Here is a 25203-nt window from a genome sequence, read left to right as displayed (position 1 = left end):
GGCCTTAAATAACCTGTATTGGTACAGAAAAAAACAGCAAGGATCAGCCCAGGCTTTGCAGGGAATAGTAATAAGGGAAGTTTAAAAGATGATCAAGAAATTTACACTACTGTCTTGGCTATTGCAAATTTTGAGTCATAAGACTTAAAGAAGATACCAGATAGGAGTGAAACCACTCAGACATAAACATTCAGTGATTTTGAGGGTGTTTTTTTGTTTGTTTGTTTAGATAGGTGGGAAAGGGTTGGGGTTTTTCTCCTCACAGCTGAAAGCAACAGAAGGCAATTTTTCACAAAGCAAGCAATAAAAGAATACACAATTGCCAGATACTAAGTCTTGCCCCCTCCACTCCCATTTTTGAAGCAAGAAAAGAGCAAGTGCTTAACCTGAAAGCTAACTGCTCAGGAAGCATACACGAGGTTAAAAAAAATGCTTCAGATCCAAGACTCACCTCTGCATAACGATGAACGTGTTGATCATGTATTCCTCTTCATTTTTTGTTTTCTGTAGCTCTTCTGCCAAGATGTCACTCATAGTGCATTGCAGGAGATACGGCACTTCCACATTGCGGTCACCGTCAAAAACACCATAAAGTGCCTCCCTGTTGTCGCAGAAGTTATTGGCCGAGAGTGCTGCCACACACAGCCTGGTAAAGGCAAACAGGAGAACATCAAGATTGTTATCCAGTACTAATTTCTCATATTATTCAGAAAAAAAAAGGTGCAGCCCGGTCTGAGAGCCAGTTTTAACCAACTCTGTTCCAAGGTCTTCAAAACTGCTTTCTGAGCTGTGTGGAAGTCAGACCCATCTAGCAGTGTAAAACATGGAGAGAACTGTGCTGGAAATTCAAGCCAAGCCCTAAGGAATCTTCCTCCTTTTCAGCATGCGAACAGATCTCCTATTTGTAGAGAAAGGGGAACAAACTTAGGGGAGAAAAGTATGCCCGAAACAACAGCAGTTGAGGGGCACTTGCCCCTCCAAGAGCCATCTTTATGATTTAACTTGCTGATGACCAAGTTGAGTTAAATTACTTAACAGTAAGCAAAAGTTTGCTGGCACTTGCTAGGGAAACCTAGGTAGCTGAAGATTTCTGAAGAGGTATTTAGGGAACAAAGAAAGATTCATCACATTGCCAGCAACACAGAGACTAGCAGACTCTTGGTACATTATTTGTCAAGTGCTGCCTTAGTCACAGAAGCTTCACATACTATGAATATTCAGAGTTTTGGCCATTCTACCTCTTCCTTTAGTATCTCCGCTTTGCTTGGTAAACATCCTTTAGCTGAAGATAAAGAAGCTTTGCAAAGAGGAAAATGCTTTTAAACACTCAGATCTTTTGCAAGTACTGGAGGCTCGCACAGACAAAATGTGTCGGTTACACTTGTATCTTAGCAACATTCCTAACAAAGAAAAAAGTTGAGAGCCAGGCAGGGGCCCAGTATACAAATATAGAGTCATGGCATGGCCTCTGCCTTTGTGAGGCCCAAAACGTCCCCAAACTTTCACTGAAAAAAAAAAAAAAAGGATTTCTTTGTATCAGCATAGAGGCTCTCTGCTGCTAGGATGCTTGTATAATAAAAACAACGCCAGGTCTTACTTGTTCTTAACTCCTGATGCTTCTGTGTAACCATGACTCCACACTGCTGGAGCTCCTGAAGCATCACCAGCCGAGGGCTGGTCGATCTTGAAACAACGGATATTGCTGTAAAGAGAAACGAAAAGGGAAAGATGCACTGGATTAACATACTGACATGATCCAGCATAAAACAGAGATAGAAAAAAGAGAAGCTTCTTTCCTCCCAGTTCTTTAGCAACACATTCAAAAGCAGGACATCCAAAGTGGTTTACTTTTATGTGCCTGTACACAAAGAACAAAAAAGCAATAAATAACAGCCTCTATGAGGGTGTCAGCTGCACTCTTTTGCTTACCCAGCTTTTCTTCTCCCTTCCCTCACCCCGAGCTATTTATTTTCACCCTGGCCCAGGGCGAATACAAGGCAAATTTGTCACTGACTTGATGGAAGCCGGTATGGGGAGTGATTTTCTAACTTACATCTCTCTCCCACCCATGTTAAGAGTAAGTCTCTGGGCTCTTTTCATTATACTCTAATGAAACCTACTCTGTGAGCCACACCATCCCCTAAATTAAAAAAAAAAGTCTTTAGAAACAGCAACATGTAGTAACAGACTTCCATGAAAATGCCCACGAGTCAGACATCAGCTCTATCCTGGGGCTGCTCTGACTTGCAAGAGCAGGTCTGCAGTCCAGGCAGCAAGCACAGCCCTTCTGCAATTTTGCAGTCCGGTTTTTACCGAGGCCCTTGATCCTCTACCCTCCAATTTACTACCAACATGGCCTTTAGCCTGAATTTCAAATATCTCACATAGCACAGTAAAGACTTAAAAAGGGACCAACCCTATCTGTTTATGTGCTTCTCTTCGTAGCCCTGCTTTGGTAGGGAGAAATGACCTCCCCTGCGCTCCCCACTGCTCTCTTCCAAAGGCAGCAAAAGCAAGCTCCCCACACGCTCCAGAAACTTCAAAGGCACCCAAACCTTTCATGAACTGAATGAATCATAAAAGGACACAGGCAGAAAGGTCTAACTGTTCACTCCGAGGATTCATTTTTTCTCTGTCCAACCCCCCACCTGACCTGAACACACAAGAAAAAGTCTTCTCCGCATTTCACAGCCTTCCTCAAATAACCTGAAGAACTGTCACATCCAGATTGATTTCTTTTAATGCTAATAGTCAGGACATACATCAGCTAGGGCACATTACAAGCAAACAAATTACATAAATAATGTTAGAACCATTGGTGTTTCAAGCCCTTGGTTTTGCAGCCCTCTGTGAGGCAAATATAAGGAAGACACCTCACCAAGAGCATTACAAAAGAAGTTTGATTCAAACTGGAAAACTGGATCTGTTCTAAAGTAGCAGAGATTTTCAATTTGTCATGTAAAACACTGCATGCACAAGCAAAGACACTTTCTTCACAGGCTTCTTGTACAAGGCATTTATCCTCTAGGGCAAAGGAACTTGGATCAAAAGGGTTTTTTCTGTTTCTTTTTTAACTGGGTTGACTGACCCCTTGTTCCTGGGCAGGTCAAGGACCCGGAGATGCCTCAACGCTTCCCAGCAGTGGTGAATAAAGCTACCTCAGCGCATCGCCTTCAGCTTCCTCAGCGGTACAATTACACTACTAGACCATGCGCCCAGAAAGAAATGATATCCAGCAGCACATCCTATACAAGGAAGATGGGCTAGGGCTTCCATACTGCATGGGTTACTTTCCTCCTAATTTATAATTGAACCAGATGCTCTTTCCTCAAAAATTCACAGTAGCTAGCAACCACAGATTTTCCTTTTTTCATTATAATTGCTACTGAAATTCTTACATCCTATAAATCACTTGGCAACATTCTTGTAAGCATGCAAGCCTCCCTTAAGACCTCCACACATATGAAAAAAAGCAAGCATGCACGACAGGACTCTTCTCAGCAGAACAGAGACTACATATTAACCTACTACCAGCTTAAATCCTGCCAGGGCACAGATGGAGAGCTGCCTTTCACATGCAGAAGGAAGATATAAAAAGCACCAAGTGCACAAGTATTTTTGTGCCTGCCACAAAAAGAAATGTACGGAGCATCTCCTTCCTCACATTCCGTTGTGGCAGTACACTGTGGAAGTCACTGTAGTGTATCAATAGAGACAACCACTAAGAAGTCCTGAAGGAGACCTGAAAGTCCTGACCACAGCTAAAGAGTATTTACAAGGATGAGAATAGGCCTGAAATTGTAAGAAGAAATTGTTTATTTAAAAAAAAAAACATATACAAGAAGAAAAAAGTTTTCTGTGAATTAAAGACAATGCACATGTCAGTGAAAATACAGCGTGCCACTGGGCAACACTACTTTTCTACTGCTTAGGACTGAAATTTGTGCAATACTGCTATGAGGCATGAAGCCTGAATATTGAATGGGCAAGAGATTAGTTTGCCTGCCTTGTCTGCTGGTCATACAGCATGAAAAGCTGATCTTTCACTTTAAGTTCAGGTGCCATTCAGTTAGCTTTGATTTTTTATATAAAGACACACACACTCTACAAATCAGAGCAGCATTACACACTGCTTCTTCAGGAAGGTTTCCTACACACAATCAGCAGCTCTTAAAAAAGACAAACACCCCTCCTGCTTTTTTTCCTCCTTGTATGCTGTGAAACAGACTCTTGCTTTCTATCTGTAAAAACTCATTATTCACATTTCCATTTAAATTTTACAATATCCATTGATTCAAGCTAAAAGCAAACTCACACCAAGATTCCCTTGCTTTCACAACAGATGAGATTTAATACTTCAGTGCCAGATCTTAACCATTTAAAAGCAAACCACATGAAGCAACTGCTCAGCCCTTGGAAGGATATCAGCCCTTCTTGGAATCACTCAGTATTTAAGCATCAAAGGGACTCAGAATGAAACTCAGAGCTGGTGCAGTTCCCTACAGGAAATAAGAAAGGCTTAAGGCAGCACCGCTATCCACAGATTATCTGTTTGACTGCAACAATATCACAACACACTACGGGAGGCAGCAGAAGGCACTTGGTGTATTTCAGTTATGGATGGCACTTGAGTCATGGAGCAGGAAACAAACAGGCAGACAGGAAGGAAACAGAGCATCTCAAAGCTAGGTAACTGGCTTTGCTGCAAGCAGAGTGGGAGATGCAAGCCTTCAGGACATGTTTTAATATGCAAAAAAAGAAAAAAGGACAAAAGCAGAGAGGTATGATGGATAACAAAAAATGTTACGTGAAGAGGTAACAAGGATCACAGTGAATGAAGTTCACAGATGAATGTAAGAAAAAAATAAGCAGCTATTGGCATCTCAACAGTGGAACATTTTGGTTGAATCTAATGTCAGAAGTAAAACGGAGATCCAACTGGCCCAACAGACCCCTTCAGGAGTTAGAGCTGAAAGCAACCGCACTGAAGTAGGTTAGTCATGCTCTTTAACAAGGATGAGTGTTAATTTCTGAACTGTACAGTCTTATTTTTTGATCCACTGTCAACAAGGAGTCACATGTCTTGAGCAAAACTACACTTCTGTATATTGTCACATATTAATGACAGGAGTCATTCTGCACCCTCTCTACTCTGTAAATTAACTTACTTCAGCAGCTCCAGGGTTTTGTGATCCAAGGCTAATCTGGGATTTCCAGTCAGGTCCAGCTCTTGCAGTTTTGGAGGCAGGTTTTCAGGCAACGTGATTTCACTCAGTTCGTTGCAGCTTAGATCCACACACTGCAAAAAGAAAGCAACTAAATAAGCAAGAGAATTCAGATGTCATTAAGATCAAACCGTGATTAAATGTAGTAATGCACATTTCATGAATAAGGGAGCCTGCAGCCAAAACCTAAAATTATTCATTTAAGTAAGTGGTTCTTCACTGGCATTTAGCCTTCTTCACAGATGTCTGGGACACCTAGAAGTATGTTCATCCCATTTCCATTTCTAGCCAGGTGTAATCATGCTGCAAAACCAGTAAGGTTTGTCTGCTCTTTGCAGACAGAAAGATGGTCACTACTTTCATTAACAAATAAGTATTAAAGAAAAAATGTTACTGATGAAAACAGTTGCCAGCCTTTTAACAGATAAAGGAAACAAAAATGAGGCTAGGGATTCTAAGGCACTATCACAGCAGTCCCTCCTCTGAAGTCCATATAAGCCAGCACAAGTATAAACACACTCAGGAATTTGATACTTACTGAGGGATATCAAAAATAAGCACTTATAAATGCACAGGGCAGGGAGGAGTAGAGGGAGGAAAAGGAAAGAAATATCAGAGCAGTTTTCAATATGGTTTTAATTTGTATTATCTTAGAAGGATTCATATTTAAATCTGAATTAAAATAAGTAAAAAAACTAAAGCTGAAATATTTCAGAGAAAATGAGATACTAAACCAGCAGAAAAACATGCTGGCTATCCTCCAGCTAAGCACGAATTAGCTAGAACAAGTGCCCTAGAATGACAAAATCCCAAGCCAAACATAGTTAAAGCTGCATATCCAGACGAAAGTCAGTACACAAAACCACGACATTTTAGAGAAAACAACTCTTCAAACCCTATTACAGGACCACAGGTATAGCATATACCAAAAACAGTAAAAAAAATTAGAGCATGAACAGCTTGATATTTAACTGAGGACAGAAGAATTATCCACATACTTCAGAAAGGAGTTTCTTATTTTCAGCCCTGAAAGAAAAGAGACTTCAAAAATTCTAGTAGAACCAAAGTCTGAATAGCTAGGGTAGGTTGCGGGAGGGGGTGGGGGGGGGAACAACTTTCCTAGCTGCATGTTTTGATCAATATGTAATTTCCATTGATACAAGCAAGAGACTTATTTTTCTATGTATATTCAAAGACATAGGGTCCTGAGCTGGAGGAAGACATAAGATAACCTAGTAAAATTTGGAAAAGAAAAATCTAACACTTGATTATATATATGCAATGCAGATAATGACCACATCTTGAATCCTAACATTGTCTGCTATGGAGGCCTCATTATCTAGGAAGAACAAACTGCTGACATTACCTAAGCCTGATAAAGAAATCAGAATTTAAATCCATCATACAAACTAAACAGTAGACAGCTTAACAGAAGAGTTATTCCAGCGAGTTGTTTTTCTTCTGCACTACTTCTTGCTGCTTCCAGAGAGGCAGTAATTACTTCTCAGATTAACAAAGCTAACAGCAGGCCTTGCTGGGTTCAACACCCCAATGCCATTGCAAATTTGATGTAAGAGAATGCTGGAATAAGGAGCACAAAATCAGTAAAATCATCTCATTGCTCTCAGTAGATGCCCAATATGCGGAGGGCAGCAACAGTCTAGAGCAGATCCCTCGGTTCCTAGGTACTAGGGAATACAGCTTATTCATCAGGTCAGGGTTTCTCAGGTTTCATTTGTACCGCTTGAAGAATAGGTTAGCAGGGACTTTCTGTATACCTATGTTAAATTTAGTCCGTATTCTACTCCCCAGGCAAGCAGGAAAGCCTATTTCCTAACCGGTCCTGATTTCCTTGTGCGTCATTTTAATGTAAGCTGGCTAGCCCCACCCAGGCAGCACCAGAAGAAGAACTGCAACTGCACACAGGACACAGACCAGGTGGTGGACAGAGTTTAATATTCAGCATTTGCTTACGCTGCATTTATGGCATTGCAACTGTCCTGTCTGTAGCTGACAGAGGCTTGAGTTATCTCCAGTTGAGACTGAAGGTGGGCGTATCAAAACTCACCGAACTAGGAGAAAAACTATCAAACACTGAGAACTTCAGCCTTAAGATGCTATTGCTACCAGATCTTCTTGGTTCACTTTGTACCCGTAATGATCTTTTAATACACAAGAATGTACACAAAACAGCCTTTTCAAAATTTATTTTTAGGGAAAAATTTTAAAAATGTATCACACAAGTTATCTCAGGGATATCCGCTGGGCTTTTTAACGCACAGAACACCACAAAACTTCTGTAGCCTTAACTGTAGCGTGTAAAATCAGCTCAGAAACAACTGTATCACTAAAATGACCTTGTGCTTAGAAATCCTGAAGTTACTCTAAGTACAAAAGCATCATATCTCTTATATTAGCCTTCCTTCTGAAATTATTTCAGACATCGTAACTGCCACTACTAACTGTTCCAGTATCACTGACTCAAAAAATGTACTATGTCACCCTCTCAGGCTAATTAAATACAAAGCAGAGCAGCTATTACCTCAGGTAACAGTTTACCAAGAAGTTTAGAATATATGAATGCCACCTCAATTAAGATTAATGATCAAGTATGACAATCACTGGCATGAGACTGCAACTCTGTGCTTTGCTACAAGCAAGCTTATTTCACCGAACTACCAACCCCTACCTCAAATTCCAGTTTCTTACCTTGCTTTGGCACATTTTGAATGCTTTCAGACATCCAAGGAGGACCTCCAGTCACGCTTAGTAATGGATAAAGCCAGGCTGTACAAGCTCCAAGCCCTGACCCAGAGAAATCTCCAAGAGGCCAGAAGACGCCCTGTGCCCACCAAGGCTACGGCACAGGTATCTGGCAACGGTATGAACTCCTAAGTTTCACCTAAGTCAAAACCAGACGTGGGTACTGACGAGACATTTTCTTTCCACAAAGGTGAAGCCCTAGAGCACTGCAACCTCTCTGATTAAGACATGCACACTATTCCTCCAGTTGCAAAACAGTTAATGACACCCATGCCTTTTTTCTTTTGCTAGAAAGAACTAAATAACTGTACGGAGCCATTAGGAAGAAAAACCACCAGGTCTTCCATGAACATTTTTCTGCTAAGCTTTGTAGCAGAGAGGCATTCTAAATACTGCTACTTCTAAAAAACACATTCAGCTATCCCCAAGATGTCAGAACAAAAAGGAGAAAGTTGCTTATTCGTTATCCACGTTTACATTATCCTCCTTTTTTGGTTAAAAATGCCCTCATATTTTAAAGAAATGTTTACTGTGCAGAGCCTCAGTCCCCCACCCCAATTCTTCCTCTAAGAAGAAAAGCTTTACTTCTAATCGATTCTAAATGGCCCTCAGTTTCCTCTGGCCATTGTTCCGAAGAGGGAGGAGTATTCAAAAAGCCACAAGTTTGTTTGAGATTTCCTGGCTAAAACCACAAAGCTCATCTTTACGTGTACTCACTGTCCAAAAAAAGTATTCCTCCTGCTGCTCTGCATGACCCCAGACACTGTAGCACAGAGACCAGGCTGGGAACTTAGCCTTTTGACTCTGCAGAGTGTGCAAAGGACACAAGTTGTTTTGATCCCATGAATAGGTAATCAGTTCTCAAACACAGGGAATGAAAGATAGTTTTTTTGATCGTACCACAAGATTCGTACGCTGTGAGTTAACCATCTCCCAGCAGTGGAAATAGCATGCAATCAGAAATATTCTGCATTGTGGCCAGGAGGGACACAAACTTAATTTACAAAAGGTAAGCGGTATTGCTCTCGGCATGGTCAAGCAAAGAACGTGTCTCACAAAAAAGAACTGTCAGGAAAAGCTCAGAATTATTTCTGGTAACACACACAAGAGACGGATTAAGCGTTCCTCCAGTTGTGCAAAATATGACTGCAATTAGGAAAACTGAAGTAGCTTGCCTAACTACTCAAATCCTGCGCTCCTGGAATTTATCTCTGTCCCCAAGGCCTATCCTATTTTGCAGCTTCAGCAGTTTTTAAACACATGCTGAAAACAAAGTCCATTCCTACAGAATTAACCAACTGCCAAGGCAGCAAGAGTTAATTGTGTATAGCTCTTGGCAAATGTTTAAGTCGTATCATAACAGACTGCCACAGGAAGACGATTAGCACTTATTTGGCAAAGAAAATGGGATGTGGTGAAGGTGAGTGTAAAAATCAGATTTTGAGGACCTTCCTCCCTTCCACTATGAGGCAGCACAGGGGTGAATGCTTTACATATGACCTCAGGCAAAAAAGCAGCTGTCAGATCTCCACGATTTTTGAGAATATACTATCCTGCAGCAATGACAGACCTGAGGGGAGAACAGAATTGGTAAAGCATGCATTACTTTGCATCTTTCACAGCACATTCATGTCTTACCTTTATTTCAGACAGCTGCATGACTTCTGGGAAGACTTCGATGCAGTTGGAATGAGCAATTACAGTATGCATGCGTCTACAGTTCATGATGGTTGTTGGAATGGCTTTCAGTTTGTTCCCACTAATATCAATTTCCTCCAACTCTTCCAGCTTGGCCATTTTACTACAAGAGTTTGAGAAATTTGCTGTTAATATGCATACGTGTTTTATTTTGAAATGGTGATAAGAGCAGTGGTTTTCATGATTTTAAGAAAATACAACGGCAGACTTTGGCCCTTGCTCACAGCAGTGCTTGTCACCTCTCCTCCCGTCAGATGCTAACAGCTGTGGAACCAAGATCTGTGTTGCTTCTGCCAATTTTTGTTAATTCTACTTTTGAAGTGACTTATTTTGCCTACATTCTTTCTGCTTACCAGCTCGCTTTCACTTTTTCCTCCTTTCTTCCAACCCTAGCTTTCCACTTCATCCCAGAATTTTCCCTCCACCTTCTGGCATCCTGCTCAGCCCCAGCCCCGTTATTCATCTCCCTCCCTCTCCATCTCTCCTTGCCACTGAAGCCCAGTTGCTCAGAACATCCCACAAGGACAGAGATGTCTCTTCCTTTATTTATTGGCATCTCCTTTCCAAGGTTGTACCCCATCAGCTTTACAGCACATCTTACACTTGAAAGATTTCTGATTAAACCAGAGTGAATTGAAAGTACAGTAGTTCATCTAAATTGCTGCCAAGGGAGAATCTCCTTTGGGAGAGAGAGGATTTTTTCCCAGTGTAGCTTAGTCCACTGCCGAAGGACATTTTCAGACTGTTATGCTTACAAATCTCCTGTAAGGAGAAGTCCATCAGGTGTGAGCAAAGTGACCAAACTGGGAAAAACAGATCTCCTTGATTGACTTCAGAAGCATACTGCAGCCATGCTACATTAGTCTAGCTGAAAAGAATTCCAAGTGCAATCAGAAGGCACCAACAAACGCTGTGCAATGCAAGAGAGGGTAGCAATGTGCAACAGGGCAGAGCAGATGCATCCACCCACTGCAATATCACGACATTCAAAATACAACCTGCGCCGCCAGATTTCTGTGCAACTTAGTTCTCACTGTGAAAATATTTCACACGGCCCACTGGTGGGCCAGCGGCAGTAAAACCAGTTACTTACCTTGCAGGGAAGCTCTGTAGGCGATTGTAGGCCATGTGCAAGATTTTTAGGTGGGGATGGCCTGTTAGCAAGGGTACGCATTTATCTGTGAGGTTGTTATTGGTCAGATACAACTCCTGTAAGATGCTATGGGTCTCTTCGGAAAGAGTGGCTGGAGGGAGCATTTCCAGTTTGTTGGCAGAGGCATTAAGAAATCTCAGGCTGCAAAGAAATGTTGCATAAGGGAGTTCAGTGAAACATCCTGCAGGTTTTGTCTAAAAGTATAAATAAAATTTCTGTTTATAAGATAGTTATAAAGATCAAAAGCACAATGATGGACAGAAAGACCAGAAGTCTAGTATCATACAAACAAAACTTCTGATCCCATTTTTAAATTAACCGATTTCTATGAACATAAAATCAGCAAAATAAGTATGTCAAAATGCCTCTGTCCTTTTATGAAAACCTCATACTGCTGACATTACTACAGAAGTACCTACAGCTAACAGCAATAACAAACCACATCATTTCCGTATTTGTTCCACATAAAAATGAATTCTGAACTCATTATCAATGAACCATGAGAGCATAGCTGCCCTTCAAATAACTAAAAAAAGTCACTGGTAAAAAAGCCAGCCAATTTTTCAGTACTTTAAATACTGGCTAGGATACAGAGAGTTTTTGTTTGTTTGTTTTAACCTGCAGGCCTGAAAACATCTACAAAATATGAAAAAGTTCTCTGTGAATATTTGGACAGCTAAAGACATACCGATCACACACAACAAACCACACCCGGAGACCCAAGCAGTAATTTACCTCTTATGTTTTAAAGAGAAACAGAGCCAATGCTCAATTAAATTGAAGAAGTTAGATGCTTGCTGACCTATGCAGCAAGCTAGCCAGATCTCTCTATAGATCCGGAGTGTCCTTCCCCTAGCAGAAGCCCTTGTCAATATTTTCTGCTACTCCACTACAAGCAGCAAGGACTGAAGATGCATAGAAATGAAGTTACTCTTTCTCCCTCAGAGGATCCTTGCCAGGGTGGGAACAAGACCTGCTGAAGAATAGGCACTGCCCACTCTAGCCGGTGACATTCTGCACAGACGATTCACGTTCCTTTAAGGGAGTTTTGTGACTGCAGAACTTCTGGAAGGATGCACGCTGTTAGCATCTCAAGGGCTAGAACAGGCAATTCCAAAGAAATGGAAAAATAAGGCCATTTAGCCTTTAGTAACCAACTGGCCATGTCTTTTCAAGAGAATTAAGATCTCTCTTCCTTCCTCCCCGTTTCAGAGAAGGCTGCCTTAGAGAACTTGTGGTACAGCAGTAAATGTGTGGCTGCCAGCCTGCAGCGAGCGTGTTGAAATCAGGCTGTACTGCTCCTACCAACCAACAGCAAAAGGCAGCTGCAACAGTCACAGTTGCATTCAAGACACAGGACTCAGAAATGAGCTGGCTGAAACCTGTAACGCCAGCGATCAGGACACAAAAGGTATGTGCGTTCTTGTCATCGATCTTAAGAGAAAGTGATAAAATATTGATGGCTCTTCCCCCGCTTCGCCTAAGTGCACGGGAATTCATGCTGACCTTTAAGGTCTGCTAATGAATGAGATGGATTTGCATGAGTTGCAGCTGGTTGCAACTTGCTCAGCAGCAAATAAGGGTCAGGCATGCTACAGAGAAGTCACATGGGATGTCAAAGGATTTAAAAATATTTCCATTAGAAGCAAAAATCTCTCAGCACTGCACAGAACTGAAACTAGGTTAGCTGTTCTACACAGACCGAGGAGTCCACTACGGAGAAACAGTTTAATCCTGAGGCTCATTCATTATTCACAAGGGTGGTAAAACTCCAGAGGAGGAGGGGAGGAGAGGGAGGATTAATAGAGAAGGGAATAAGCATTTGAAAGGGTTTTTAACATTATTTACTTATTCTAAAAAAGAGGCTGCTCAGTTTTGCCCTTCAGGTATAAACTAAAAATATATTAAGCGCTTTCAAAGTTGGATTATTAAACTGAAGCATACCACATCAACAGTTCCTGTACTTAATTACACACCAGCAAGCACACCTATTGCTAAAGTATAGACAATTATTACTTGGGCAACTTCATTCTAATATCCACGACAATCTCTCTCTCTCCACAAAAAGGCACTTTCATTAACATTAAAGCCACGGTGCCTTTTGTACTGCTCATAGTATAAAATGGTCATCTTCAGCTCAGTCTGGAAAGGTTTAAGTAATAAAAAGGCTTAAGGCTGCAGGGAAGCCTTTCCCAGGAATATGACAGGGATGAGAACGTAACAGCAAAACACCAAAGACATCTTCCACTTGAAGAGGAAATGTGTATTTTCCTTATGTTCCTGTAGGATGCAGCAGAATAAATTGCAGTGGTTCACAGATACCTTCCTTTAATTACCAAATGGAGCCTAACGGATAACCTATAGAGGATCCTATGGCTATGAGGTTCTTAATGCACAAAAGAATTTAGGTTTGCTCAAATACAGCTAGTCCAAAACACAGATGAAGTCTTCAAGAAAATGTATATTGTTCTGATAATGCTGACATTGATACAATCCACTATATGATACAATCTACTATACAGAAGTCATCCTAAATCCAAAAGAAAAATTAATCAAGAAGTGTTCCGTTTCTAATAGATTTTCAACATTGGTAGAATACAACAAGAATTCTTAAGCTGTCCCCTTCACTGGCATTAAAAGTGGTTGAAATTTGCATATTCCTGCCAAAAACAGGTTTTGAACACACATTTTCCAATGGGGAAAGCAGAGAGGTTAGTTGTTGCCCTGTATCCTTCCACCTCCCCACCTTTTGCCAAATCTTCCAGAGAGTGATATGAAAATACAGGAAATAAATCCCCAGCATCCTGACCTACCGTTTAGTGCCGTGATGTTAACAATGCTTAGGTGGCTAGCAACATCTTGCCAGCAGTCTAGGATGGGAACCCTGTGGTAGCAGGGTACCTCACCCTCACCACGCCTAGCAAACACCTCCATGTGCACACTCACAGCCACACAGCACCCAGATTCAGGATAGTCACATAGTAATCTCCATCTGTAGCTTAATTCTAATGATATCAGCTATTTTTTGAGAAAAGAGTATGCTGCTTATTTACATGTTCCTTTTGACCAGCTGTTACATTAAAAATGGTAAAAAAAAAAAACCAACCTTCTCCAAAGATCCTTTTTTCAATATATTCTTTGGATTAAAAAAGAGACACCATTCTTTGGGCACAGAACAGAATGAACTAGCAGATTGCTGCTGCATAAAGCTTTGTTGATTCTGTGCTAGATTCTTCTGTCCAAAAAATCTATACTTGCCCATCAGTTTTTCCCTCTGATTTAACACAAAAGTCCTCCACTGGGTTATTTCCACTCCCCTGTTTCTTCACCCTCATGCACTGTGCCAGCCGCCAGCTCAGAAGGCGCATCTTACAAATGCCCTCTGGAGGAGAGGAAATTTACTTGGGCACAATTGTTCCCATCTCTCTTGTGCATGGACCTTAACTGATTCATGTTCCTTGAAGATATCCCACTCGTATTGCTTATCAGATGGAAGCAGAATGTCAAGTATTAAAGCTCAGTCCAAAATTAATTGTTTCCCCTTCCAATTCCGCCCACACACTATACCACAAGCTCATGAAAAAAGTACAGCATCACTACAAAAACCTGAATTCAGCAGCCCATGCACATACCAGAGTATAATATAGCAAGGGGAGCATGAATTAACAAGTACTAGAAGAGTGTCAGGGATTAAGAAAGAAAGAAAAGCATTGGCAGGAAGATGCCAGAATTCGTCAGCTTTGACAAGGTGCAAATTCTCCTCTGGAGTAATAACATAAACATTGAACTCTGGCTGGAATAAGTCACCTTCAGTTTTACGGGGTATTAAAATAAAATCCCTTGCTAGACTTAACTTCTCCAAGAAGAAAATAAAGACTGTCCCAAAGAATACACTAAAATCAAGGGCATGGATCTAATTCAACAAAACAGACCTAATATGCATGCAGCATTCACATGCCTTCCCTATTTAAATCCAGAGGACTCTGAACTGAATTTGAACTTCCAAAAGCAGAGGAAGAAAATCTATGGTAAATTGCAAAAGGTTCAAAATCTTCTTTTTTCCCTTTAACACCGATGTCTACCTCCAGCACACACAAAGGCTACATATAGCCAATTGTTAGGTCTCACTTATATAGCATCTCCCAATTCCTCAACATCTTCTGAGGTAGCTTGGCAAACTTGGCTTGCCATTAAGGCACAGCCACCACAGGAATAATTTAAGTACTCCAAAATGCTTACAAATGTTCAACTTTAGTAAGAGCAACACAGAAAACTGTATCCAATGACCAAGCAACAGCAAGTCAAAACCACTGAGCTTAGCTTAAAAACATTGATAAATGTTGGAAAGAACGTTGCAGCTGTAAAATAAAATACGTGCAGAAATCAAAATCTTCAGCTTGGCCTGTGCCCCAAGATCTCCATCAGCACAGAGCAATCAAAACAGAAAATTTCTTCTTCAGTCCCTTCTGCAGAGACATGCCCTCAATTTCTCATCGCCTAATCCTGAAATAATTTACGATTGCAGTAGTGTGTGAGAAGAAACCTTGATTGGTGTGTCTGGGGGGAAAAAATGACCAAGGAAGTTTTGCAAACCAATGCAAAGAACTTCTGCTCCTTAAAAAAAAAAAAAGGACAAAAACACTCAAGTGAATCCCCTTCCTGTTGATGAACTGCCAAAAAAGCAAGCCAACTACATTTGACTGCTTTTGCCACCTCAGCTCTTACTTTCTAACCTATCTTCAGCTGTTTCATTAACTGAGACATCCCCAGTTTCTAATATATCTGCTTGCAAACCCTGACCTATCAACAATGAAACAACTGCAGGTAAGCATTTCTGCAACCAAAGTACGTGCGTCAAACACTCTTTGCATTCATTTGAATTTGTTTCCTCTCTCACTTTTGTTGTATCCACGATATGTACGAGTACTTGCATAAAAAGGCAGCAGCCACAGTGGGTGGAAATGGCAAATATCAAACAAGTTTAACTGGGTCACTTTCCAGAACTCCGGCAAAAAAAAAAAACAATAACAAACAAAAACTACAGATCAAAACCACCACCAACAACAAAATCAAAACAGGTAAGAACAGCTGAACAAAGCTGAAAACAAGAATCATGCAGAAAAGAGCCTAGAGGATGGGCTCTGAATACCTGACACTGGCTTAGCCTCCACAGCTAGCCACTGCCAGACACCACAAACCAACAGAAAGCTCAAGATTTAATCCAGGCAGATCACAGTTACAGATCTTCACCATATAACTGCTTTAAATAAGCCAGGGGCTCTTTTAAAGGTCTGCCTATAGCTACAACATTCACAGCAACTGGAAAGGAAGTTTAGGCAAGAAGCAAAACCCTTGACCTTCATCACTGTCTCTCCACTTTTAAACCCACCTGACCCACTGCCACTGTTTTTCTACTGAACTCAGCGAAGCTCTTAAATGCCTGCCCATCTTATCTGAAGGACATTTTGTAGAACTGCTTTCATGGCCTTACACTGTTAGTTTTGCTGCAAGCTGGTCGAGGAAGGCACCAAAAAGGCTGTATGAGAACTGGAGAGGGTGGGAAAGGCATCTGCCAACACAACAAATGAAGCAGCGAGTAGAAACAAAAGGCTGTGGGGTTGCAGGTGTGCAAAAAAAAAAAAAAGAAAGGTTAAGGACTCTGCTTGGGAGTTTTTCCCATCAGCTATAGCACTTGCATGAGTTCTCTATTTTCGCAGCATCTGGTAATGAAAAATGAACAGATTATCTGGCTGTCTCTGTGGCGCTCGTCTTGCCAAGAAAATCCCCACCCAACAGGAGAAATCCTTGCTAACATGATCAAGATGTGCATACTTTCAGCAGAATAAACAGAACCAAGTTCAGTCTTGGTCAGAGCAATGTTTCACAGAACGTCCTCCATTTCTTCTCAAATAACAGTTTAAAACAGAAGAAAAATAAAAAAGCAGACAAAGTAACTGTAAATTATACTCTTCATCAGAGAATCAAACTTTTTAATTGTCTTTGAAGGATTAATAGAGAAAAACTGATGTCCATACATTTTATGAAGAGAACAAAGAGGTTTTTCAGGTTTTTTTTTTGTTGTTGTTTTGGTGAAAGTGATATTCCCTCTATGCGCACCGATGCCCTGGTTTCCCTGCCTTTCTCGGGTCTTCTAGATGTCAAAGCTCACCAGTGTTTGCACTGACATTTGCCCAATGCACTTCAGAGACACATAGTTAAATATTCGGGACTGAGAAGGAGAAAGCGTTTATAATTCACAATGTGAGACTTCATATTGAGACACGATTATCATCTGCCAACTGCATAGACTTGAGTACATTTCCCCCAAAATAAACTAATTTTTTCATGTTGCAGAAGATAAGTCATTTTATGGAGAGATAAGGGTTTTGTAAAGTGATTTGTCCAACATTACACACTGGAAAAAGACCATGGCAGACTGCTCAGGGAACCCAGTTCTCTTCACATGTCTGGCAGCACAGATTATGCTTCCCAGGGAATGCTTTGAGAAGAGAAACATTTTACCTTTCCTAAAAAACAAACAAACAAAAGCCCTAAACACCTTTCCCCAGCCCAGACCCATAGCTCCTGACAGAAGCAAACATTTGAAAGCAAAGTGAAGGAAAAAATGTTTGCTGTAGAAAATTCCAAACTTAAAAACTCTTTCATTGTGGACTGCTATTTTCCTTCACGGGTATCACTTTTGCAGCAGGAATAGGAGCACCAGCATGGACAAACTGTTTTTAAGCCAAGTCTTCCAAAGCAGTAACAGGGTAGGCGACATGGGAAAGCTCCACAAGCTAACTGCTTCTGTTATCATCACAAACGAGGGAGGCTGCAGCCGTGATGAAATCCCAGAATGGGAAGCTGTGTTCACCTCTTGTTTTGTTAACACCTGTAGAAAAGTTTAAACACATTCCCTGCGCTGCTTGGAAGCTGCATCATGTCAAAGGTGGAGATTTTTCCCATCTGCAAGTCGGAAGCAGCCATTTAATACGCTATTCAAAGCAGGTTTTAGATTCTACCTCTTTTCAGCCAACATTTTGCCAACTTCTGAAAGTCTAGCCCCAATTCTAGTTTTAGCCTGTGCTTGTTCCTTTTGGCATCATGAAAAAAGGGGGGAGGGGAGGGGGGAAGAAAAGCTGTCTACAGTTTTGTAGCTCATTTTAAAAAGGTGAGTTGCAGCCCAAGAATTTTTATCCAGGTTCTCTCTGCCAGAATTGCACTAATCTGCATTCAAGACGTACAACTTGTAAATAAATTTACAGAAGTATTGCTCTCTTTGCTTTCTCAGATGCCAGTAGCTTTCTGAATCTTACTTAAGAGTTTCTTTCCTTTCCAAGTTGACAGGAATTTCAACTTAGGACCTGTAAATAGGATTGTTTTATTTTAAATTGACCTAATTTCGCAGCCTTCATGAAAAAACTTCTACAAGGTTTGACTTCTGAAGTTCTTACAATATCTAATGTACAAGAGTTTGAGAAAGTCATCCACAAGACGATTACGGCCGCTGCTGTTAAACATCTTTCCCATACGACTTTCATCACATTTAAACAGAAACATAAGCAGTAACTGCAATTATTACAACAGCAGCATTGCTAAATTTGATCATTTTGACTGCATTTTTATGTAAAGTCCCAACTGTAACGGTAATTAATATCAGAACAACTTTGCTGATGATTTTTTTTTCAAAGGTGGTACCCTACCCACAGCTGAATGCAGACAGGTATGCAATAGTTTAAAACAAAATAAAAATTAAAGTACAAAAACTACTTTAAAGTTTTTTTTAAAGCAAATCAAGACTGAAATGCCATACTGGGAGAATCAAAACCTTGTCCTAATAAAGTCCATGCTTTGGAAGACAATTTTTCAACTAAAAGATAATTTCCTTCTTATTCTTTGACCAAGACACTGTTCAAAAGCCAAGTTTACACAGAAACCATCTCAACCAACCCAATTCTGCAGCTCTGATGCCCTGAATCTCAGGAAGTTTAAACAAAGGTTCACAACAGAATGAACAGTATAAAAGCAGGAGATTTGCACTATTCTTGACTAGGTGATGATCTGTGACAGAGATCACCAGTCCTCTTGCTTCTTCACCTCTCAAGAAACCCAGGGGCTGTGTGTTCCTTTTGTCACCATTAATATTAGAAATAAAACCCCACAGCAGAAAATCTCACTGTTAAGTTATACATGGGTTAGAATATTCAGAAATCCCACAACAATTTGTTGAAGTGCAGAGGTGCAAGGAACACTGACATCAAGCGTGGCAAGCCCATCCACCACCCCAGCGATGCCATGAATCCCTGGTATTTTAATCACAGTCACTTTACAGGATATGTTTAGATCAGGGAAGAAAGATTATGAAGACTTTGAGACTAAAGGAACAGCAGTATAAAAATAAGAAGCCAAAAAATCAGATCAAGCAGTGACACCAGCTAAATTAGCGACAAACCTTTGAAAGGCATAAGAAATTCACAAAGCAAGGACACAGGAATAACTGAGTTATTCTGTCAGCCTTATGCACAGATTTTGTTTTGTTTGACAGGTATAAATAAGTTCTAGCCTATGACTGAAGTGGGGGGGGAGAATTTTTCACACTTCATCAAGCAAACCTAAGAAATATATATTTAAAGAAACTGCCACTAACTCATCTCAGTGTATGTAGTAGAAAATAGCATGTGCTTCACTTTACAGCTAGATTTCAAGAAGTAGGTGTACAGCAGGAGCTTAGTAGGGGAAAAAAAAGTAACCATATAAGGCAACAAAACCAGAATAAAAAGAATTTGTGTTTTGCTGATTTGGGCAGACATCTGTTCTTATCACCCAAGGTTTGACAACTTTCAAATTAGGGGAACCTCAAATTACCCTTTCATCTAGGAAATAAAACACAAAGCAAGGTTCCTCACACACAAGTTGAAGTCAAATTCCTTTACATTTACCTGTCTGCTTTCAAAAGCAGGTTAGATGGCAGTTCAACGAGCTGGTTATGTTGCACATCCAGGACCTCCACTTGTGTTCGTTCAAGCCGATCTGGTAGCCTTCCTAACAAGTTATGTCCCGCCAGCAGCTTACGCAAGCTACTATTGTAAAACAACCTGAGAAAAAGAAAGAGCACCAAAAATAAGAAAAATCTCAGCTGAAGATTTGCTTTGTGAATTTAAGTGTGATATCACAGTTCATTACCAGAAAGTGATTCAGCCAACTGATTAGCAGACATGGTATTAGTTACGCACGGATCTGAGAACATCTTCCCACTCTCCACCAACTTCTTAAAAAGGTTGTTCAGAGACAGGGGAGGAGACTTAAGGATGATTAAGGAGGGAAAGTAGCAAGGAAGGGTTATCTTATTGCAGTGCATAGGACATGAATATTGAAACACGACTATGAAGTAGGTAATTACTAACAATGGCTGCAGAAATGGCACTTGTGGGATCCCTCAAGATAGCTGAAGAACTTAAGAAGTGTGGGTGAAATCACCAGTCACCCCACAAACTTCACTGTACTCTATTCATCACGTGCTGATTCAATCTCCAATGCAATTCCCCACCCCCCATTTTCCTTTTCCCTTAATACCAGACTAACATAAAGCCTCCTTTCCAGTTCTACAGTGAATGAAATTTATCTAATCGGCTTTCCTTTCTTGAGCTTTTACAAATGATAGATGACCCACAGTCCCATCCCCCTGCTCCATTTCTGTATGAGGTAAGGATATAGTGGGAGAGATGGAAGAAGAAAGCAATATAAGGAAAAAGGAAAGAATGGCTATTTTAATCAAATAGTAAAGCTAAAATTTGCAGTACGAAGAACTTAGTAAGGAGTTTAAAAATCTGCACTCAATGACCTCAAAAAAGGAACAAGTCTATTTTGAAGAGAAACCCCTTTCAATAAATTAGGAAAAAAGCTTCATCTGCCACCTGTCTTACATTCTTGCTACTGTACTGTTTAATCCGGCGAGCCTGTGCATATTACTGACCAGTTTCAAAGATTTTTGAATTACTCAGCAGTAATGCAAAAAACCTCCTTCCCTTTGTTACAATGAACTATATACACAAAGAACCCCCCCCCCCCACAATACATCAGAGGTCATTAGATTATTGTGCCAAAATAATCAATGAAGTATGCCGACTATTTTCCCCTTGACAGATACAGTCATACTCTGTATCTGTGTGCCAGCGTTAACAGTTATCTCAGTTGGCTCGATCATCTGCACTATGACCATGGATACAGGTCAACAGCCAGCCATATCATTCCAGAAGACTCAACACAGGGTAAAAAGATTTATCATCCAGTGATAAGCATATCTATTGCATGTTTGGTATTTGACCATTTTTTATTTCTTTCTGCATTTACTTGAAAATCTCTCTCATCTATGGATTTGCTTTTCTCTTCTACTTTCTTTCCGAAAAATCAAGACTGGCCAGTATCATCAAGCCAAACATTAAAGGAAAAAGCAGAGTTAGATGCGAACACCTCCAAAAAAAATAATAATCATATTTAGGGCTTTTTGGATGAGTTGGGGCGGTGACATTTTGAAATCAGAGAAGTACAAATCACGGTGAAGACCTTAACAGGCCACTTTTCTATGGAAATGCATTGTATAAATAATTCAGAAAAACTGAATGAGTCCTTAGGAGGTTGTGTGTTTTTTTTTTCTTCTTGTTTTCCAAGTTACACAAGCACCAGAGGAACTGGGCTCCCTGAAGAAATCTTGAACCACCAGTGTTCAACCAAGCAAGCTCCTGATGAGCCTGGGACACTTGGTTCTCAGGCTGGGTAGGGAACCAGGACACCAGGACTTCTCTTCCCTATGGGCAGCTTTCCCACTTGCCTGACTCCCACTGGAAGCTCTGATGGGATCAAAATTTCTAAGGGCAGGCATGCCACTTAGCATCAGCATCTTGGGAGAAAACATGGGTTAGTGAAAACACCCAACCAATTCCTTCAGTAAGCAACTGTTAAAAAAAGCACCACGTTGCATACAAATAGATCTGTTCAAAAATGGACAAAAAAACAAGAACACATACAAACATCTGCTCATTGGTGGCAGCAAGGTCATTTTGGCAACCTTTAATTGAAGCATTTACGTTTTCTTTGGGGAATTCCCTGGCAATGTCAGTTTTATGATAATGAGTTTACTCTGCATAGCTGAGACTTAAGTACCCTTTTTGTTGTTTTTCAGTACTTTTAAAGCAGAAATGGCTGCATTACAGTCCAACAGTATACACTGTTCCCATTTTCTTTGAGGAAAATATTAGTACACAGTCCTTTATCTAAAAGTGCTTCAGCTTTCGGGCTTCAAGGCTGCTTTTCTGTGTAAGAAGCAAATACAAACAGCTTCAACTGTAGTCTGTTTAGATTAGGTGCAACCTTCAGCCTTCCAGGATACTGCTGGTCAAGGCTTGAACATTTAGTGGTTCAGGTTGCAAGCATTCCCCTAGGAAAGTGCTGTTCATTTACTTGACAGATTTTCAGAGTGCTATTCTATATACAAGTAGAAGCAAGAAACAGTGCATGTGAATCCACTTACTGGGCACTTTTTTTTTTTTGATACTTACAGTAAGTCTGTACGCCTGAGCCATTTGCATTTGAACCCAGACCCAAGTTTCTCTAAAGATTAATGGATGTTCAAAGCCTGTGTTTTGAACTGGGCCCTAAAACTGAGCTGACTTATTAGGAGCTAAGCTATCTAGACACATACTACAAAGAAGGGCTTTCAAAGATAAGCTGTTTCCTGAGGTTAATGATAAGATGGCAGGAGAGACAAGTGGGATGTTGACTGTACCTAATTTCAAGCTAATCATTAATCTCCCAAAGATATCCGGTATGCCTTGATATTCCTTGCTGTTATGAAGTGCAAATGAAAGGCAAATGAACTTTGGCTCCCCCCACTTCTGAGTAGGTGCAAGTTTCATTTTGTGTGGAAAAAACAGAGGGATTAATAGTCTGCATGTTATGCTGTTAACTTGCTTAGTAAGTCTCCTCACATCCTGTTCTGCCCGTATTTCTGAAATCTATTCTCTTCCCATCTCCAACACTAAATCCCCAGACCCAGACAAAACTATTCTTTTTGGTTTCTGATGCTCTTCTGTTCTGTACAGCTTTGGAAGGAAAATATTTAATAGCTCATCATATAGTAGCTGTCCACAATTTTCAATAGCTCTGTACTTCCCCATGTAATTTACCTATTTGTGGCCAGCATGTTCTCCCTCTTTCACAACATGCCTTTTGAAGTGTACGGAGCAGCCAGAAATGACAGCTCTCTTCCACTAAGTCAGGCACTTAAAAATTCTCAATACCACCACCTGACTGGTATTTGGACTGGGTCTCTCTAGACAAAAGTTGCTAACAGCCCTTCATTATTTAAACCCAACTCCTATTTTCCTTCCTACTCACTTGCTTTCCTACCACTTTATCAATTTAAAGTTCAGATTCCTGGAAGGGAGATCATCCTTGTAGTACAGACAATTGCTCTACTTGCAAAAGCTTACTTGTTTCATGCAGCTTTACTTTCTACTCTCAATCCTTTTTCTTATCTGCAACTCAAATGAAGCTCATGAGGCAGAGTACCTAGGCACTGCTGAAACAGAAATAAGTCACAGCTCCTGGATCTCTAAACTGTCGTGCAAAGTTATGGCTGTAAATATTTAATATTCAGTGTTAAAAATGAAGGGCTTTCCTCCTTGAACAGCTTCAAAATTTCCAACCTGAGTTCAAAGGCACTGATTTCTTTGCATAAAAGTAAAAGAAGAAAGGCTGGGTGGAAGCTTGTGGTATAATGACACCCCACAACGTAAAAATAAAATCAAAACAGAAGATAAAAGGGGTCTGATCACTGGAACAAGCTAAACACTGAATCAGCAATTATTTCTGAATTGCTTATCCTGTTCCAAATCTTGCAACTGGTCTGCAAAACTCACCGGGCAGGCAGCTCACGTATCCGATTGTGGCCAACATCCAACACTTCCAGTTTTCTGCTGTCACATACCCACTCAGGTAGGTTTTCCAGGCAATTTCTATGAATAAAGAACACACAAGGTATATACTAAACCATAATCCAGATGTAAAGTTAGCATACACAGATACAAAACTGGGCATCAAATCATGATCAGGCACTTGCAGATTTGAAGTTCATGAATAGGACCCTTGCACAGCATGAACATAAATCAATGTTCTTGCTCATTCGTGTAACTTGTATCCTCTGGATTATTCATACAGTAGGCATCCACCAAAACGTGACAGTAACCAAACCTCTCTCATCCTCAAATAGCTTCCTTTTTAATCTCAAAAACATTTCCCAAATTCCAAGCGAGCCAAGAAGCTAAAGATACCCCATCCATTTAGTTACAATGCCATCAAAGCACAGAAACGGTTTTGTGATCAACATCACACATTCATCACACATTATAACTAAATGGAGAACACAGCTTTACAAAGAACACTTAAACAGCACTTATTTAGTCACACCTGTATGTTACAGTTAGGTGCACAATAAGAGTAACTCATGGTTAATGAAACTTTGAAGCTGTTGGCCACTAACCCAGGTTAACTCAGTAACTGCTACAATCACCTTGGACAGTTAGAGTGCTTTAAGCAGGCTTTTTAATGAATGAAATTACACCACAATATGCAGATGAGTAATTCCTTAAATAAGAGAGACATTAAGCACATGTATAAAACGCTTTCCTAAAAAAAAAAAAGCCACAAATTAAAATAGCTCCTTTTGCATTTTTTCCTTACCCCACCTCCCTTTTGAAGCTGAGAATATGCATACATTCAAATAGCAACTGCAGACAGCCCTGCGACAGCCAGGGCTGTGGACAACGATGCGCTGCAGCAGCCACACAACTAGTAAGCAGACTAACAAACTGTCACCTATGCTGGGACTGATACAGACATGTCCAGAAAGGAACTTCTCTACATGTCTCACATCGGTGCACGGTTGAATAATCCTGTGTAGTCTGTATAAGACAGGGAATCTTTAAAACAGGACAATTATTTTCCGGTAACTACAAAGGCACGTAATGCTTTTAATGCTAAAAATAAAAATAAATAAAAATAAATGAAAAGGAAACAGGGAAGAGCTGGCCAGTAGGAAAAAGCCCAAGGACTGACTTTGAGAATCAGCACTCTCATACATCAAGGTCCATTTCCTGCTTCCACTTCCACTCAGTAAAACACCAGTGAACCTTCTTATTCCATAAACTTCGTATGTTTAAAAAATAAAAATAATAGTAAACAACTCTTACCTAGAAATATCCATATAAGCCAAGTAATTAGGAACTGGATACACATCAAGGTGAGCAAGTTCTAGGGGGCGAAAAATAAACAAACGTGATGATAAAGCTTTTCACTTTTGCTATTCTG

General features: G+C 40.4%; 1 protein-coding gene across 1 annotated transcript in view; it reads right to left on the bottom strand.

The window, feature by feature from the left end:
* PHLPP1 (PH domain and leucine rich repeat protein phosphatase 1) overlaps positions 1 to 25203 on the bottom strand; it is a 132167-nt gene that overhangs the window by 6000 nt on the left and 100964 nt on the right. The window contains exons 8-15 of the mRNA XM_080578372.1: positions 25086 to 25146; positions 23757 to 23852; positions 19779 to 19934; positions 10780 to 10980; positions 9627 to 9789; positions 5169 to 5299; positions 1598 to 1702; positions 452 to 646 (exon numbers count right to left, since the gene is read on the bottom strand). Of these exons, the coding sequence (XP_080434498.1) occupies positions 452 to 646; positions 1598 to 1702; positions 5169 to 5299; positions 9627 to 9789; positions 10780 to 10980; positions 19779 to 19934; positions 23757 to 23852; positions 25086 to 25146 (1108 nt within the window). The remainder of the gene's footprint in view (positions 1 to 451; positions 647 to 1597; positions 1703 to 5168; positions 5300 to 9626; positions 9790 to 10779; positions 10981 to 19778; positions 19935 to 23756; positions 23853 to 25085; positions 25147 to 25203) is intronic.

Source organism: Anser brachyrhynchus (assembly GCF_964034855.1).
Source record: "Anser brachyrhynchus genome assembly, chromosome: 2".
Classification (NCBI taxonomy): domain Eukaryota; kingdom Metazoa; phylum Chordata; class Aves; order Anseriformes; family Anatidae; genus Anser; species Anser brachyrhynchus.
The sequence above is the reverse complement of the archived record's forward strand: the minus strand, read 5'-3'. Positions and strand labels throughout refer to the sequence as shown.